This window comes from Siniperca chuatsi, linkage group LG24, assembly GCF_020085105.1.
Source record: "Siniperca chuatsi isolate FFG_IHB_CAS linkage group LG24, ASM2008510v1, whole genome shotgun sequence".
In the NCBI taxonomy this organism is placed as follows: Eukaryota; Metazoa; Chordata; class Actinopteri; order Centrarchiformes; family Sinipercidae; genus Siniperca; species Siniperca chuatsi.
The window spans coordinates 2,562,287-2,581,888 of NC_058065.1; the positions used below are offsets into that span (position 1 = coordinate 2,562,287).

The window sequence follows — 19,602 nt, forward strand, 5'->3', positions numbered from 1 at the left end:
CCCATTGGTTCCTACTGAAGATGTAAACCTTCAAAAACAGCTCACAAATATATAGTTTCATTCTTTTAAAAAAAGCCTCAGTAATTGGCTGCTCACTGTAGTTTTAAACAAATGTTACTCAAACAGCAGGAAATAGTGCATTTGTTGGGGACTATTTTCAGCGGCGGATGAATCCACATGTGGTGCTGTAGTGAGTGTTGGGGGCAGCAGGACGGTGTGTGTGGGACTGAGTCAGAATAAACTACAGTGTGTGTGTTCATGGTGATGAAAGAACATGTCACCCAGTGCAACAGTGCGGCTCACTGATGTGTTTGAATAGTTTCTGGACAACAATGGAGGCTGTGATACACACACACACAACACTTGTTAGTAGATACATTCACTGTTGGTTTTGGTCTTTTTATGGGATTTGTTGACCAGAAATATATAGAATATCACCAGACTTATGCTATAACATAGTACAATGTTTTAATAGCAACTTTAAGTCACTTCTGTAACCAGTTTTTACATTCAGCACAAAACAGAAATAAGCTTGAGAAAAGAACCATTCACATTTGTATTTTGGAGAGGTGTTTTATACCATCCTCTTTCTGTTTCAGTTCTTCCATTTGGAAATTTCTTGAAATGATGGGAAGATTAGGTCTTGCTCAATGTTAGCAGCTAGACAACGTGACCACTAATCAAGGTCATCTGGAAAATACAAAAACTATACGAACATATAAAGATACGGTAGATGTAAAGCTGTATAGAAAAGGCAGCTGTATTTGCATAAGGGCTATAAAACAAACATCTTTCCGCTTCCGTTCTTACCAGAGCATCCGCAACGGCAGCCTCGACGTCGGTGCCGGTGTTGAGGATTCTCATGGCGTTGACGGAGGCCGAGATCCGAGCCTGATGGGACAGCCGGTCTGAAAAAGAAAAAGGTCCAACACACATCAGCGGGTAAAGAGGAGTGTTGATGATGATTATCGGATCAGATTCCACTGTGCAGAAGTGAAGGTGCAGTTTGGTAACAGGCACTTAAAATGGAATTAAAAAATAATAATAAAAAGGACCACAATCCACTCTTCAGTTTCAAATAGAAATATCTTCTTTATGTTGACAACGTCTGTTATGTGTTACACAGACGATGTCAGATTAATAAAATCATTTTTGGGAGTGAGGAGTGTGGACCAGAACCAGTTCAACTGCGTAAGATGTATTTCCTAACTTCATTGTTTAGGTTGGGCTTCGTTCAAAAAAAAAAAAAGTATCATTGAGCATTTACAGTATTATTAAAAATGATTTCCAATTGATAGCCATCTATTATCAAAAATACATTCATTTATATTTGGACAATTTTGGCAGGGGGCAACATAACTTGTGTATCAGCCCAACCCAAAGCAAACAGCAACAAATGTTTTGGTAATGAGAATGCAATAAAGAGAGCAGCCAGCACAATCTGTAACCAACAAAAATAAACACAAAATGCAAAACACTGAACATGAAGTACAAACAGAGGCCAAGTGAATCAGCATTGCTTAATCAAAAGGCCAAAAGTAACACAAATAAATCACATTGCATAAAAATGATCATCATGAAGCTGCAAAATTGATGTTTAAAAAGTCCTGCATCACAAAAAACAACTTTGGTAGAAGCAAAATTGTATCTTCACAATCTATAACCACTGAATCTATAAAACCATCATAGCAACATGTAGTATTTTGGTAAACTGATGTTTAGTATCGCCCCCTGTGGGTGAATCAAACATATGTGAACCAAAGTGGGAAACTACCGACACCAAGTTCTGTCTGATTTAGCAGCTGCTTTGGCAGCCGTCACTCTGGTAGCTCCGATAAACCCAAAAGCCACAGACAGAATTTAACTGCATTTGGCTCGTGATTATTTCCCACTCTGTCCACTAGAGACTGAGCCAAGAGGTCGACTTCGGCCATGCAGGGAGAGGCTTCACTAGGCAGGACAACTCAGTTAGCCAGGTAACTAGGAATACCAAATAGGATGACGTAAATCCCGCAGGACCATTTGTGATGCAGAAACGGACATTTTTTGGGAAAATATGTTGAACTTTGTTAATTTATCTGGCTGACTGAGTAAATCTGCTTCCTGAGAAGACCTCACTGGTCACCTGAGTAGCACTCTGCAGAGGACAGGGCACTGGTTGAACGGGAGTGACGACGAGTCGCTGGGGGAGGACGTAGAGGAGTTAGAGGAGACCAGGAAATAACACTACTATTGTTACAGATATGTTGACTGATGAACCAACCCTACTGTCATTATGATGATGTAAAAGACAACGTCAGAAAAAAGTATTTCTGCCTCAGCTCTTTATATCTTTGCACATACTTAATTAGAAAATTAGTACAAGAATCCGGGCATTTAAATACAGAGCATGCAAAGACTCAGGCAGGAAAATGTGTAGAGTAAGAAGGGAAGTGAGGGTTGTTTGGCTCCTAAAGATTGCACCACTACTTATTACTTATTGTATTATTATACTGTATTATCATCATCAACCGGTAAACCCACTTGGTACCTCACACTTAGTTTATCTTGTACTTATACCCACCTGGTACTTAATTTATTTTCTGACCTGTTTTTATAGTGTATTGTATCATATTGTTTGCTAGTACTTTCTCCTGTGTGCACTGACGTAAAGGCGAGCTGCTGTAACAAAGAGTTTCCCTTCGGGGATCAATAAAGTATTTCTGATTCTGATTTTCATGTCAATGAGACGTATAAAGCTGTCAAACAGAAAGCTAGCGCTACTCCTTACTCGAGGTCTTCTCGGTCATCTTAGGTGTGTGTTTTGAGTCATTCTGTGCACTCCCTAAACTTCACCGGACCTTGAATTCAATTAATTTTCCACATGATTGTCGAGGTTTCCAGATGTTGTTTTCTACTCCCATGTATGAGCTCTGGCGTGCAAAGACAGGAGGCTTTGGGGGTCTTCAGTGCGATACTCACCCAGGGGGGAGAAACCCCTGGCGGGGCTGGTGTCGCGGCTGCTCTCGCGACTGGTTTCGCGGCTGCAGCCCTGACTCATGCTCGGCCGGGGGATTCGGCTCCGGGCTAGAGGAGCGTGGCAGAGAAACAGACAGATCGAGAGACAGACAGCAGCGCAGGGGGGAGAGTTTAGCTTGTAGCACATCCAGCCAGACACTGACACACCTGAAGCTCTACAGAGATGGTTAGTCAGGCAGGAGAGAAGGGAGAATAAGACTCAGGGAGGCTGCAGGTACAGTATTAGTGTGAGGAACAGGAACAGGAACCCAGAATATTGTTGTCTTGCGGGGTGTGCATGCAAATTTGAGCAAGTCGAACTCAAAAGAAACAACAATCAAACTCACTTCTGAGGTATTTGATCCAAAGATTCCCTTTAACCAGCAACTCTTATTTCACCTTTACCAGGTCTTCATCAGATGCTGTTTACGGCAATGCTATTGTCTTCTTTTAAATCTTAGTTGTTTTTCAGACCTCAATCTCATGACTACATTTGGGGATTTTCGTCTATAGTCTATATAAACCTGTAGCTCAAGATTATTAAACAAACGGTAAATCTGCAAAGACTGTGGTCAGACGACTGAAACAAACTTTTTAAAACAAACTGGATTTGCTTGATTGATTTTGTGTTTAACTTCTGAATCAATAGTTAATTTTAAAAACCAGACATGTTTAGTGTACAATTATGGTTTAAATACTGTTTTAGGGGCTCGTTCTCCTAGACAAGAATTAGGGGAAATGCTAAATATGTTATATTTTAGCATAAAATAGTCACACCCGAAGATATTGAATAGTAATATAGGCTTTCAGCCAGTTCAGTGAACAAGTTTTTGTTATAGGCACCAGATTTCAAATGTCACACTCCTTAAAATATAACAGTAAATCAGGTAGGAAAACTTGACTTGACACAACTCCTGCAATCAGCAATTACACTGCAACTGACGTTACTAATTCTGTTTCAACTGCCACTTTAACTCCTTTTAGTGCTTCACCTTTGACTAAAACTTCAATTAACTCAAGTAAAATGTTTTCTATAATTTCACTTCAGCTCTATTTAGCATTTTCACTTTCACCAACACTTCTTTCAGCACTGTCATCTCACCGGCCAATTTAACTTTCAGTAATTCTGTTTTGGCTGCTACTTGAACTTCTTAAAACAGCAACTTCAGTTCCTTCAACAAAGCTCCCAAAGAATCAACATTTTAAATAATTTCAGTGAGCACTCCAGCCTTTTCCAGTATTACAGACTTTTGTTTGATGCTGAATTTTTTTTAAAGACTATCACTATGAAATGATGGTTGAACCCCCGCCTCACCCGTGCCCGATCTGTTGGGGCTGGTCTCTCGGCTGCAGCCGTGGCTGCGGTGAGCTCGGGGCCGGCTCTTGTCGGTCAGGTTGCTGGAGGTGCTGTTGGCGGCGGCGGCGGCAGTGCCCATCGTCGGCCTCGGGATCCTGCCATAGGTGGAGCTCAGCAGTCGGCCGGGAGAGCCTGACCTACTACTGGCTGAAATACAGAAGGAAGTATTTTAGCGAAGATTAAGTTCATCTTTTTAAGAATGTTTTATACCAATTTTTCAGGGGGTGAAAAATGTTTATTTAGTTTTCTAAAATAATACAACTGAAAATAAGCGGATGTAGAAAATATACAAAAATAACAAATTTCACAGAAGTAGGACTGAACGTTGACATCAAATATCTGGTCAAATATGCCATCTTATTTTCTTATTAACTGATCAGATAGTTCCTGATTTAAATTAAAATTTTATATTTTGTATTTTACTTATTTAGTTATTTTTCGGCTACTTCTGTCATTTAACTTTTGAGAACTTTGGCTTCTTTTGATAAATAAAAAGGCATGTTGACATTTACCTTTTATGCAACTGATTTTTCTGAATATAAAACATTTATGTTATGCTGGTCAACTTGCCTGTCAAGTAATGAGCATCAAATGATCTACAAATGGAACAATTTTCCCCATCACTTAACAGGTAATGTGATCAGCAGTCACCGAAACATCTCAGTGTTGTGGCTTATTTAAGGAATTTATCTTAAACCATTTCAGATATTTAAAATTTGAATTTCAATGAGTTTAGTGTGGTGCTAACACTATCAGGTTAAAGTTATAATTCCTCTGATGCCGCTTATCACAAACATGAGGATAATATCACAAAAGACACGAGAAGCAGAAGCTACTCACGTTGAGACTGTGAGACGACTTTCCCTCGACTCCTTCCCCGGCTGTCTGTCACAGACGGACCGTTTCCTGAACTCGTTCTGCTGGTTCGTACTCGGCCTGGAGAGGAAGAGGACAGAAAAACAGAAAGTGAGAGAGAGAAAGGAATAAGGAACATTCAACATCTTTATACTCACATCAAAGTTAAAAACACACTGAATGTGAGGACTGCTGTTGGTTTTGAAGTCTGACATTTTCTAATCTTCCGTCATGCAGAAACAGATTGAGATCATAAGGAGGGAAACGTGACAGAAGAGATGAAACAGGGAATAGTGAGAGATGAAAGACACAAGTCACTTAATCCTAAAACTCATTTTTCATAAAAAGATTCAAGCACAAAAAAAAAAAACAAGCACCGCCCTTAGTTTTGAACCATTTTCTAAAATGTGCTGTCTAGAGCCCTTCTTTTTCTCTTCCTCTAGAAAACATCTGCATGGGACACAGATGAAGGCTTCCAAGAGAAGGTATAAAGATGATCTTTCTTGAAAATCCCCTATCTGGGGTCAAGGAATTAATCAAAAACACATCAAAGTTGAAATCCTGACTTGAGCTGTTTCCATATTGAAAGACGACTATTCTTAAATTCAGAGGGTTGCATAAATTAGATTTATTTTAAGTTTTTGTTCAGCAAAACATCACATTGCAAATACTTAAACCATGGCCACTGAGAATTCTAGCTTCTGATTGGTTGGAAGGTGTAACTGGACAGTATAAGCGCACACTTATGACATAAGTGTTTGATTACAGATCGAAATGAGTGCAGCAGTATTAACTGTAGGTAAAGACAGCAACAGTGAGGCTTAGCTAAAGAGCTTGGAGCAAGGGTTATTTGTGTAACCACCACCAACAACAACAGATCAACAAGTTGGTCACCCAAAACAACTCATGGTGGCAGGAAAGAGAGGAGTTTTGAAGAGACTTTATCTGTGGTCGCTGCAGGGGGAAAACAGAGAGGACCGGAGAGGATATGCAACCAAGACTGGACAGAAAGTAGAGAAATGAGGAGAAGTCACAGATAAGAGTGTGAAGGGGAGCGAGAGGCAGCCAGTGTGTCCGAGAGAGAGAGCTACATGACGTTATCTCTGCTTTGAAAGACAGTTTCGATAATATTCTGCAGCAGAATGCAGCGCTATTCGCTATTCTTATTGGCTGGATATGTTTAAGATTTTAAAACTGCGAGCCCAGCCTTCCTGTTTAGCCTCAGGAACTATATTTTACAATGCTTAATACAGAAAAGCGAGATCAAAATGAGTTACACAAGCTCTGGCAGAAATGAACGACTTTAATTTGATGACATGTGGCATTTTGTTGGCAAGTGGCCATGGTATAAGTGGGATAATGCCCTCCAGTTCTGTTCATTCCATGATTGTAATGGATTTGGGTGTTTGAGCCTCCACATCATCCATTACAATCATACGCACAACTTGTCGGGTATTGTCTCTTACTTATTATTGCACAAATCAATAGTGTGCAGACATTTGTGTCCAAATGTGTCCACAATATCTTAATAATTAAAATAATAATAAACACATAATGAATTTATTTAATAAATAATTAAATATACAAATTTATAGACAGACAGAGTAGATGGACGTATAACGTGCAGTCGTACTTTGACTAATATATATACACAACACAAGACATACAGGCGCAGAGAGAAATATCAGGTCAACCACATGCACCAGTTGCCAACTGGACAGTCGACACCAACAACTACAAGTTTAATCCGTGAATACTAAAGAACAATGACAATATAAAGGGCAAGTTCAAGTGTGCTAGAAAATATCTGGATCTTTAATATAAAGTCAAAGGTATAAATAAGTCTGTGGACATAAAAACTGTACAAAACACCCAGAAACAGACTAAATGCTGCTTCTCCATAGCAACGTCGACTGAGGCTCAGGGGTATCTTAGTACTTAGAGCTGCCATACCAAACTAACAGAAAAGACTTCTGATGACTTCTCAGAAAGTTGAAATAATTAAACTGAAGGTCATAACATGAACCTGTTATAAAATCTTTTAGTTTGGTAGATGACGTAGGAAAAAGTTGGAGGCTCAGCGCTGACGTCACACTTCGGGTGATGGCTCTGATTCGTTATTGACGCAAGACACCTGAGACGCCAGGATAGTAAAGTTGGATTAATGGTCAACACCGTAGATACCTACGGGCTAAGTTCTGATTTATGGTTGGGTGTTGGATTTCACCCGTGCTCCGCTGCACTAGACGGATGAATTGTGATCAGATTGTTGTTAGATGTGTGTTAGGGAGAAGCCCTGTAGCCCCGACGTGTAGTTACATTTCTGAGGAGATGCACGTCAGCTACAGGGACTATAAATAATTATAAATACAGTAGAATTAAAAATGGTGGAAATGTTGACTTGTGCCACGCCAAGACAATCCTGCAAGCATGAATCATCTTATTCGATGCTTGGAAAAACAACAATTTGGAAAATTTACGCATAAAATAATACTTGAAGAGGCTTCATCAAGAGAAGGGCGGGCTGGCCAAAGAGTCCAGTCCTGCAGCCAAACCTGTTCCCTTCAGGCCAGGGAAACAAATCCCACTCAGGACAGTCAGACAGGAACGTCCTCATGTTACATTTGCAACATGCAGGGCCAGGTTCACAGGTTGCACGCATGTTAGGTGGAAGGTAGGCTCTCTCTCAGGTTTCTATACTGAGGAACATCATTAAAAGAAAACTTTAAAATGAAAATGTTATAGTTGGGAAACCAGCAGCTCCTACCACTTTGCAACTCTATTTTGTTTCTCCAGACCTTTGTGAACTTGACGAGATAAATATTTCACTCACCTGCACTCTTGTTTCTACATTTTCAACCATAATTATTCTATAGATTGATGTTTTTCCAAGTGTTGGAGAAAAGTTACAGTACGCCATGCGTAGACAGTCCATGCATTGACAGTTCCATCACAGATGACCACCATTACAGTACTGATGGGGGTAAAACACACACCGAGGAGGCATGGAGGAGCGTCATTCCCCTGTCCACATATAGCAACACACACACACAGCTTACCGTCTGCGTTAACAGACGACGAACCGTCTGACAGGTGGGTGAGCCCAGGAGAGACACAACAAGGGTCAGGGGTCAAGAGGTTAAGCTTTAGATATGCTTGACAAAGATGTGAGCGGGTGGGGGAACAGTTGGGATACAGCAAATTTGATTTGGACAGTGAGCGTGTCATCTGATTAGATCAACATGTCTCAGAATATTTTATTACTTGATGGAAATCCATAAACAGCATCTACCAAAATAGCCTGTATTTAGAGAAAGAAGTGCTTCTACTGTGTTGTAGAAAAGGTGCAATAAGTGAATGTGTCCAACGAGTAAATTATATAATAAAAATTACATGAATATAAGGCAACATGACTAAACTTCTGAACCTAGTCACAAGATCTGCTGTCGGCGCAGCTTGGAAGTATTTTAAGATACTTGTGCTGTGTGTCTAGAGTTTGTTTGAGTGTTTTAACATGAATAAATAAAACAATAATGAATAGAGACATTGGTTGGATCTTGTGGGAGATCTGCGGCAGACAGACAGGACAACAGAACAATTTGCTCTATTCTTTAGAGCAAATTGTGCTAAAGCTATCAGAGTTTCATTTTTTGGCAAATAAATGAAAATTCTTTATTGTAAATAAAGAAAGATCTCTGAATCTCACACGCATATTTATTTATTTTATATATATATATATATATATATATATATATATATATATATATATATATATATATATATATATATATAAATACTGAGCTAAAAGCGTACAGCTTTAAAACTCAGTCCAGGGAAATTAATATTACAGAATAAAACGTGAAATATATTAAGGCTTCAGTGAACAAAAGACCTAATTTTCTGCACGAATTTGTCGACATTTTGCCGATAACTTCTGTCGTCCATCGTTTTGTTCAGAAAATTATCTCTGACCAGATTGTTTGTATGGGAACTGAACAGTATTGATTGTGTAGGGACGATCAGCTTCACACTTTATTTCTGTCCATGTTTTTATGCATACTTGTACCTTTAAAGGTAAATGTTCCTACCAACGCTGCACACAAACAGCTCCTAACAGTTCTGACAGCTGTTGATGCTGGAAATGTAGTTTTGATCTTGTTAAATGCCAACAACAGCCCCGCATCATTTCAAGACCACCAAATGTTGCGGTCTCTATTGGTTTATCCTAATACCAAGGAAGGAACATTAATTTGACAGCGACACGTCGATGTTTAAAATGCGAAGAGGTTTGTCTTACCCAGTGAAGCGTAGGATCCAGGGGGAAGTGCCGAGGCTGAGCTGAAGGGCGAAGCCGATGACGGCACGGCAGAGGGCACGGCGGGCATCCTGGTACGGGCGGTGGCGGTGGCCGCCGCGTTGACGTCCACGTCGCTGCGAGAGCGCTGGAGGGAGCCTGGAGAGGAGGCTGCAGCAGGCGTCCTGGGGTGGGCAGCTTTGGCTGGAGGAGGTTCAGCAGAGAGGATCGAAATAAGATCGGTGTCCAACACTACACTGAACTGCGCTGAAACTGCATGAGGCCAGAGTTTTATTCAGCAATACACACAGACAAAATTACAACGCATCACATTTCACTTTTAATTATTTAGCAATGTAGAAACAAATGTGTGTTTTCCCCTGATAAATGATAGCCATCCCTCAGAAACAGCACATTTTAGTCGTTCAGGGATTCATAAACAAAGTTCTGGGAAGACTCTTGAAAATTCACACTCCCCAGGTGGTTGGCAATCTTTTTAGCGGCTTTTAATGTGGGGAAAAAAAAACAACGTCAGGTGAGTGCAAGTTACAAAAATCAGGATTTATTCCAACATTGAAACTAGTATGGCTGTATTATACTGACTTTAATTAAATTATGTTTTTAAACTTAAAAGTCGATCGTCTACCACCTGGTGAGTTTGCATTTATAACATTTCTTCCGAATATTGTGAACGCCTGATTGACTGAAATGTCCGTCTTCAGTGAGATGGCTGCCCATGCCTGCGATACTTAGTATGATGTCCCGGATCAGGCTAGAACAAAGTGACGTGTCCTTACATCTTGTTGTGCTGCTTCCAAAGGTGTGTTTTACAGACTGTGGTCGACTGTGGAGACAAAAACAGAGGTATCCATCATTAAAACAAAAATAGAAAATAAAAAAAGCATAGCATATTCGCTACTACTGTAAGTAAAAATAGAACTTATTATTATTACAAAATATTTAAAATATTGTCTGTGTCACTTATGTCTTTATAAAGATTTGTGACTGATTTAGACACAATCAATCCATCCATTAGCTCACCTTCCTCACACTGCTGTAGAATAATGTGACACAAAAACATCAACAGAGCTTTTTAGTGAGACATAAATGGCACAAAGATCAATATCTCACAAAGATCAATGCTGAGCTCAGACAGAAAGAATATATTAACATGGTTGACAAGAATCGCCACAAAGAGATGAGAGGGAGTGGAAAAGGAAACAAGAAAGTCATGAAATCATATTTTCTGATCAGTGGTGTAAACGTGATGGTAATGATTAACAAACCGGACGAATAATGGACAAAAGCTACTTTGCATCCTTTCGCGTTTTGAAAACTGCAGTAGTCAATAATGATTCATTTTTCATTCAGTTTGTTCTGAGCTTCCACGAGAATTAAACATTATAATACTGATAATAAACTGACAATGTACTCATCACTTTCTACATGCCCCTGCACAAGAAGGTCAGAGGTCGTAGTCCACTACAGAGGTCCTGCAGCTGGTAGAGGTTCAGTGGGTGCTTTCCATTTAGCTAATTATGCTTCTTCCTATCCCTGCTCCTCCGTCCTCAGGCCTGTGAAGGTCTGCCATGAAAGGATGTACTAATCCCTTAAATGCGCCTCGGAGGCAAGAGGAGCCTTCCAGAGGAGCTATGAGCGAGGAATTCAATTTTAGTGATTATTCAGCTGATCTGACAGGACAGTAAAAGTATTTATCGTTGATTTTATTGCTGCCTCATGTCCTGTCCTTTCAGTAATACACTTTAAAAGGAAGACATCAGCAATTTAATATTGCACTTCCATAAAAGAGACAGATGAGAAAAAATGGTAAAAATCAAAGTAGCATTGGTGCAGTGTCCCTTTAACTGGTGTCATTTCTATTCAGTCACAGCACCACGACACCAGCAATAGATCTATAGTCAGTACTAGAGCAGTAGACATAATCAACCTGCCTCAGGTGTCCAAATTATTTCTACACAGTCTTACCAAACTTTAGGTTGAAGACATATATAGACACTGTGCATCATGAGTGAGTGAACACGTCCTATTTGGTGAAACTGTTCCTTTATCCTCACGTCTTCCTCTCTCTCTCTCTCTCTCTCTCTCTCTCTCTCACACCTCCGTTGGGAGGATGTAAGAAACGAGGAAGGGATGCGAGGAATCACATTAGCCGAATGGAAAGCACCCTGTGTCCTGCTCAAGAAGACTTTAGCAGGTGGATACTTTCTTTAATCGGCTTTAATCCAGATCCAAAACACTACGTCACGATCAGATACTGTATGTACTGTATCTTCTTATGTTTCCCAGTTAATAAAAAAAAAAATCGATTGATCATAGAGGAAGAAGTGTCTCACTTGAGGCTCTCCTGGGAGGACGAGGACGAGCGATCCGAAGCGGGCAGCGACATCTGACTGTCTCCGCTCCTCAGGTGAGCCTGCAGAGCTTTCTGATAGGACGACTCCAGGCCCTGGAACAGCTGCTCCGCCTCCCGACGGAAGTGCCCGTGAAAACACCAGTAACACCTGCAACGGCAAGCCAGAGGACCAAAACAAACAACTATTAGGACATTTGTGGCTTAGGGTGGTCTCTAAGCTTCTCTTGTACATGGTTCCCTTCTTCAGAGTTTACGTTTCTAGGCTCCCAAGCTGCAGGTACAAAAAACTGTGATACGAGTAAATTAAAATTTTAAAATGGATGGGTGCTTACTTTCTGGCCACAGAGCGAGCCTCGGCGTCTGCATCATGGATCCCTTTCTTTATAGTCTCAGTTAAAACTGCTCCATGTCTACGAGGAGGGGAAAAAAGAAGAAAATGGTTCTTAACTAAAACCGATTAAACAGTGGTGTGTAAGACGTGACAGATCGACACACACTGAGAGAAAAAACATAAAACATTAAAGGTTTGTAATGCAAAGCAGGTCAGTGAATTAATAATATCATCACGTAATGTGATGCTGTACTTGATTCCTGTGGGGAACTCCTCTTTTAAGTCAGAGGCCAGATAAAGAAAAACACACCTGAAATTGGTGAGGGCTAGCCCGAGCCAGAGATCTACTACATACATGTTATGGTGGCAGTCACATCTGAATAAAATCCAATACTAACACTAAGAAAAAAGGAAATACACATTAATTGTTTATATCTGGTTTCAATGCAACAAATGATAAAAATAGCTAATATAAATAGAATTTCCATTCATCTGGTGTGACTACAAAAGTAGCATCCATAAGGGATAACGATCTTAGAATAATGCCTGAATAATAAAGCCCTACTCCGGAGTAACCGGTTGTTTTCCCGTTCTTCCCATCCTGCTGACATCGCGTAAATGCAGATTAAACATTGGGTCCAATTCCAGATGGAAATATGATGATATCAGTATCAAAAGACACTTTGGAAATATTACAAACCATATTAAAAGCCACATGTTACATTGTTTAAAGCTTGAGGATTTTTAATTGCATCTGGTTTGGCCCTTATGCCGCGTTTGTATCATACTGGCGTTGCAGTAATTACCAGTTTCAGTGTTGTAAATATCTTTAACACTAATATCCAAGCGGTAATTATGACTGATTATATATTGCAGAAAAGGCTTCTTTCGCATCACTCTCCCATACAGCTTCTCCTTGTGCAAAGTGCGCTGAATTGTTGAACGATGCACAGTGACACCATCTGCAGCAAGTTGATGTTGTAGGTCTTTGGAGGTGGTCTGTGGGCTGTTTTTGACCGTTCTCACCATCCTTCGCCTTTGCCTCTCCAATATTTTATGTGGCCTGCCACTTCTGGCCTTAACAAGAACTGTGCCTGTGGTCCTCCATTTCCTCACTATGTTCCTCACAGTGGACACTGACAGCTTATATTTCTGCGATAACTTTTGTAGCCTCCCCTAAACCATAATGAAGAACAATCTTTTTTTCAGGTCATTTGAGAGTTGTTTTGAGGCCCCCATGTTGCCACTCTTCAGAGGAGAGTCAAAGAGAACAACAACTTTCAATTGGCCACCTTAAATACCTTTTCTCATGATTGGATGCACCTGTCTCATGAAGTTCAAGGCTTAATGAGCTCACCAAACCAATTGTGTGTTCCAATTAATCAGTGCTAAGTAGTTACAGGTATTCAAATCAACAAAATGACAAGGGTGCCCAAATTTATGCACCTGTCTAATTTTGTTTTGATGCATATTGCACATTTTCTGTTAATCCAATAAATCTCATTTCACTACTGAAATATTACTGTGTCCTTCAGTTATTTGATAGATCAAAATGAAATTGCTGATCCAAACACCCAAATATTTATAAATGAAAATCATGGAAATTGTCAGGGGTTCCTAAACTTTTGCATACAACTGTATCAGTATTTTCTGAAAGATCCAATATGTCCGACTCGGCTAACAATACAGAAGAGCCTGAAAACAAAACAAACACGGACGCCTCATGTCAGCCAAAATCTGTCCTTCGAGGTAATTAAACTAAACGGATATAGTGCCGTTATATCCTCACCACGACCAACTCTGCAAACACACAACTGTTTTAAGTTGTCCAATGACGTGAACGCCACAAGTGGTTATGGTTTGAACACAGCATAGCTATGGTACCAACCTTTGAATTCATGTATGAGTCAGAACGGCCATCTGCTCTGCAGTATCGACTCCATTAGGTGAACTATCACTTTGGGCTCCATTAATCAATATGTCCTGAATAATAAAGCCCTACTCCGGAGTAACCGGTTGTTTTCCCGTTCTTCCCATCCTGCTGACATCGCGTAAATGCAGATTAAACATTGGGTCCAATTCCAGATGGAAATATGATGATATCAGTATCAAAAGACACTTCGAAAATATAACAAACCATATTAAAAGCCACATGTTACATTGTTTAAAGCGTGAGGATTTTTAATTGCATCTGGTTTGGCCCTTATGCCGCGTTTGTATCATACTGGCGTTGCAGTAATTACCAGTTTCAGTGTTGTAAATATCTTTAACACTAATCTCCAAGCGGTAATTATGACTGATTATATACAGTTGTATGCAAAAGTTTAGGAACCCCTGACAATTTCCATGATTTTCATTTATAAATATTTGGGTGTTTGGATCAGCAATTTCATTTTGATCTATCAAATAACTGAAGGACACAGTAATATTTCAGTAGTGAAATGAGATTTATTGGATTAACAGAAAATGTGCAATATGCATCAAAACGAAATTAGACAGGTGCATAAATTTGGGCACCCCAACAGAAAAATCACATCAATATTTAGTAGAGCCTCCTTTAGCAGAAATAACAGCCTCTAGAGCGCTTCCTATAGCCTGTAATGAGTGTCTGGATTCTGGATGAATGTATTTTGGACCATTCCTCCTTACAAAACATCTCCAGTTCAGTTAGGTTTGATGGTTGCCGAGCATGGACAGCCCGCTTCAAATCACCCCACAGATGTTCAATGATATTCAGGTCTGGGGACTGGGATGGCCATTCCAGAACATTGTACTTGTTCCTCTGCAGAAAGGCCAGAGTAGATTTTGAGCAGTGTTTTGGGTCGTTGTCTTGTTGAAATATCCAGCCCATGCGTAACTTCAACTTTGTGACTGATTCCTCAACATTATTCTCAAGAATCTGCGGATATTGGAGAGTGGAATCCATGCGACCCTCAACTTTAACCAGATTCCCAGTACCGGCACTGGCCACACAACCCCACAGCATGACAGTATTTTCTGAAAGATCCAATATGTCCGACTTGGCTAACAATACAGAAGAGCCTGAAAACAAAACAAACACGGACGCCTCATGTCAGCCAAAATCTGTCCTTCGAGGTAATTAAACTAAACGGATATAGTGCCGTTATATCCTCACACGACCAACTCTGCAAACACACAACTGTTTTAAGTTGTCCAATGACGTGAACGCTCACAAGTGGTTATGGTTTGAACACAGCATAAGCTATGGTACCAACCTTTGAATTCATGTATGAGTCAGAACTGCCATCTGCTCTGCAGTATCGACTCCATTAGGTGAACTATCACTTTGGGCTCCATTAATCAATATGTTGGGATGCCTGTGTCCCTGTGTTTCTGCTGGATGTGTAATATAAGGCAGCGTTTTGAAGAAGCTTATATTGTGGGTGAAGTCTGCAGTTTTAAAGCTCATCAGAAAACGCATTTTTATTACAGATCATTTCAAATGTTTTGATTCTAGAGCTGATACGATACATGAGTTTCAGCGTCAAACCAAAACTTTTTTTTTCAATACCGTACTTTGACAAATATTAGGGCTGGGACGATTCATCGACGTAATCGATTACGAAAATATGTCGATTTGCGTATCGTGCGTCGACGCGTCGCAGTGAAGTATGGCTGCATCCGGTCAAAGTGTGGATTCCCCCGGAGGACAAGCTGCAGCAATAAAACCTCGACGATATATATTTTTTGTTGCAGAATAATGCCCTGCAGTACATACTTTGTTTCTTTTTGTCATTTCATTTGTTGTTTTTAAATATTTGAAATATAATTTAGACAAGTTTTTGAAATAAAATTGGGGTAAATTAACTGTTATATTAATCAAGTAATAAAAAACGAATAATCAATAAATTAGTCGTTAGGTGCAGCCCTAACAAATTTAAACATGTTTTTGTACCCTACACAAGCAGCCGTACGAGAACTTTGTCAGATAAAAAAAGTCTAAAACTGATATAAATCAGGAAAAAATAAACACGATAACAAATCTGACCAGATATTTGATGCCAACATACTTTTTGATATTCTGTGCCACAAACACAATCTTTATTTAAGTTCAACTTCCATCCCTAGTTTTTATATACTTTATACTCTTTATTTGCAATTTTTCATTGGCTGATGATGCACTTTGTCTTCAAAAAGCTTTTGGGTTTTGTTTGTTTTTTTTAAATGTGAGTGTGATTTGTACTTGGGTGGTTTATGGAATCAGTATCTCTCTCTCACACTCACACTCACGCACACTGACTGACCGATCGATGAGAACCAGAGAGCTCCCCTGGTATGGGGGGGGGTCAGCTCCGGTTTCTCCCTGGCGGCGGCAGGAAGCAGCCAGGCGGAAACACAATGAGGCTTTTGGAGGCAGACAGAGATCCCCCTGGCATCGCCATGGAAACCGCTGAGATAGACCTTGACCCGGCCGGTGTCATATTTCTAACTAGCGTGTAGTACTATAAGCAATTCACAAGCCGCTGTCACTTTCACTTCATACTTTTTGTCAAAATATCTGCTCATTCTGGTGTATAAATATTACTGACGTGAAGAAATGTTGACGACAAAGATTCAGATCCACTGGCTCTGTAGTTACGATGCTGAATTCTCTCTTTTGTGGTTAACTGGTAACCCGTGATGGGCATTTGTCATTATTTTTGTTTTTTTTGTGAAAACTTTAAAAGGTTAAAGTCCGTTAACTTTAGGTTAATGAATATAAAACAGCTTTTTGCTCACCTCTCCAGAGAGCTCGTCTGCCATTCCTGCAGCAGCAGGTCCAGGAACTCGTAGCAGCGCCTGCAGAAAAACATAAACAACGAAGAGTGATCTGACCACAGACAGACTTTTCCACATCTAATTCAATTTCAAAACTTCTCCCTGACTTTCCAAACCTGTGTAGACACCTTGAAGAAAGAAATGATGATGATAACAACAACAATAATAATAATAGGATAGCAACACAAAAGTAAACTGTGATTTGAACCACCTGAAACTCAAAACATCAACAAAACTGAATAATACCAATAAAATTGTATTAAAACATATAAACATAAAATTTAAATATATAAATAAAAACAAGAAAAATACATAAATAAAACAGAAAATACAAATTAATAAATAAAACAAAATGAAAAATAGAAAAATATATATTAAATAAAATATATAATAAAAAATACAAATAAAAATGCAAAAACTAAAAATTAATATAAAAACTAATAAACAATAAAATAGAAACAGAAATACATGAATGAAATTAAATTAAATGTCTGTGTCTCTCACCTTCTGACAGCCACAGATTTGGAGGTACAGTTGCTGGTGATGATGGGGATGAGACGTGGGTAATGTGTGTGCTGCAACGCAAAACAAAACCTGGTGTGAACACGTTTCAGGCCACCTAAAATCTCTTAACAAGCCTGAGACAACGCTGACAAAAGGTTCACACTGGCCAGTATGTAGCTTTCCTCTTCAAAATGAAATGGCAATTTGTTCAGTCTGACAACAACTGAGTCTTTTCTTTTTGACATGAAATATGATTTGCGGGACAAAATCACATTTATCTGTGCAATCTTTTGCTAAAATCATTATAATGCTGCCTCGTGAACGTATTCAGTTCTGGCAGTACAGTTAAATGAGGTCAGTAAGCTGCTTTTATTTCCCATAACAGAGGACATATGGCTGCAAAAATGTAAAAGTGATAGCTTCTTACTTGCTTAAATGTCAGTGTCAATGACCATCATCATCATAACTACGCTCTACACATAGCGAGGAGTGTAGGAGTCTTTATGCTCTCGCAGTATCCCAATAAACACAGACATCATCTAAGTAAAGCTGCACGTACTCTGAGGATGAGGCGGATGGCGGCCATGCCGGAGGTGGCCATGACTTTGGCAGTGTTGGGGACCAGGTTGAGGAGAATCGGCATGATGGCCTCTGCCGCGTGGTCGAACCGGCTGCCGAGCACTAGCGACAGGTGGCTGGTGACAGGAGAGCAGAGCAGACACTCAGGTTTGTTGGACTACATGAGCAATAAGCACACTGTGTTATACAAAGCAACAACAAGCAGCGGAACAGAAGGAAAATATGCTGCTATGAACATGTCCGCAACTTATCTCTGTACTGGATGCACAGATAGGGTTTTTTTACAACTCCTAAGCAGAGGTCCAAATCAACTGGTAAATCAAATGCTAATCATGCAAGACAAGAAATATATTTTAGAGCACTATAAAGCATTAAAAACTGAATCGTATTATATAAAAAAACTGAAAAAATGTGGCATTTCTCAAACTTAATATTACTTAATATTAGGTGATATTCAGATGTGAAGGGACAATGAGCCACACAAACGACGAGTGTTGTGACCTCCACACAGTCTTACCCCAGCGTGATGCAGGCCTCCCTCACCACCTGAGAGCGGAGGTCCTTGGCAGACAGTTTGAACGCCGCCTCCATGAGCCGCAGCTGCTGCGGAAACCCATCGAACTCTGCTGCGCCGGCCAGGAGCAGCGAGCGCACCTTCTTCAGCTGGAGGAACGTGAAAATAGAAGAAACAGCTGTCAACAAAGACATTTTCATCCTAAAAGTGAAATGACAGAGAGGTCCGGATGTCTTACAGCTGCCACTCTGAGCTCCCAGTCCCTCTTATCGTCTGACAGCACGTCTCGAATCTTCGTCATGGCCTCCTCCACCTCCCTATTAGAGAAGATCTGGCAGGAAAGGAATGAAGACGGAGAAAAATTAAATGAAAATGGCGACATTATGAAGTAAATATTAAAAATCTGGAATAAACAAGACTCCATACCTGCACTGTGGGAACATCCTCAAAGGCTTGGATGAAGTCCTCCTCATCCACAGCTCCAGCACTCGACCCGTCCCTCCCTACAGAGGACGCCAGCGTGACAGTTTCAAGCCAGACAAAACAAAATCTATTTGTATAATAAGTTATTTTGTGGGCAAACTCTTTCTTTCAGAGCCTTTATTGTTTTATGATATATCCTTACTTTTCATACTAGAAAATTTGTTTCTCTAAAAACGATCTGAAGGATGGGAATGGATTTATAAGATAGGACTTTATTGATACCCGGGGGGGAAATGTACATGAATAGAGCTTTTATCCAAAATGCTTTACAATACAGCCTTTTATTCACCCATTCACACATACACTCTTCATCATACACCCACACACTCTTCATCATACACCCACACACCAATGGCAGCAAGCTACCTAGCCAACCCTGGAACTAGGTGACAACCAATCCCATCAGAAGCCTTTACTTCTTACAAACTTCTTTCAAAAGAAGTACGTTTATACACAAGACACAAGTGAGAGATTTAAATTCAATTAACTGGCAGAAATAAAGATTAGACAACTGTCTGGAAGATCTGTCAAACAT

General features: G+C 40.0%; 1 protein-coding gene across 21 annotated transcripts in view; it reads right to left on the reverse strand.

The window, feature by feature from the left end:
* Window positions 1-19,602, reverse strand: part of LOC122872437 (CLIP-associating protein 1-B-like) — a 64,337-nt gene that overhangs the window by 19,066 nt on the left and 25,669 nt on the right. For 13 of the 21 annotated variants that reach the window (XM_044188678.1, XM_044188677.1, XM_044188669.1 and 10 more), the window contains 15 exons: window positions 19,011-19,087; window positions 18,823-18,915; window positions 18,588-18,733; window positions 18,051-18,186; window positions 17,492-17,562; window positions 16,949-17,008; window positions 12,210-12,287; window positions 11,858-12,025; window positions 10,301-10,347; window positions 9,507-9,707; window positions 5,195-5,290; window positions 4,313-4,501; window positions 2,962-3,066; window positions 2,126-2,182; window positions 811-908 (listed from right to left, as the gene is read on the reverse strand). In XM_044188678.1, the coding sequence (XP_044044613.1) occupies window positions 811-908; window positions 2,126-2,182; window positions 2,962-3,066; window positions 4,313-4,501; window positions 5,195-5,290; window positions 9,507-9,707; window positions 10,301-10,347; window positions 11,858-12,025; window positions 12,210-12,287; window positions 16,949-17,008; window positions 17,492-17,562; window positions 18,051-18,186; window positions 18,588-18,733; window positions 18,823-18,915; window positions 19,011-19,087 (1,622 nt within the window). The remainder of the gene's footprint in view (window positions 1-810; window positions 909-2,125; window positions 2,183-2,961; window positions 3,067-4,312; window positions 4,502-5,194; window positions 5,291-9,506; window positions 9,708-10,300; window positions 10,348-11,857; window positions 12,026-12,209; window positions 12,288-16,948; window positions 17,009-17,491; window positions 17,563-18,050; window positions 18,187-18,587; window positions 18,734-18,822; window positions 18,916-19,010; window positions 19,088-19,602) is intronic. The other 8 variants (XM_044188673.1, XM_044188667.1, XM_044188679.1 and 5 more) reach the window with 2 other exon arrangements.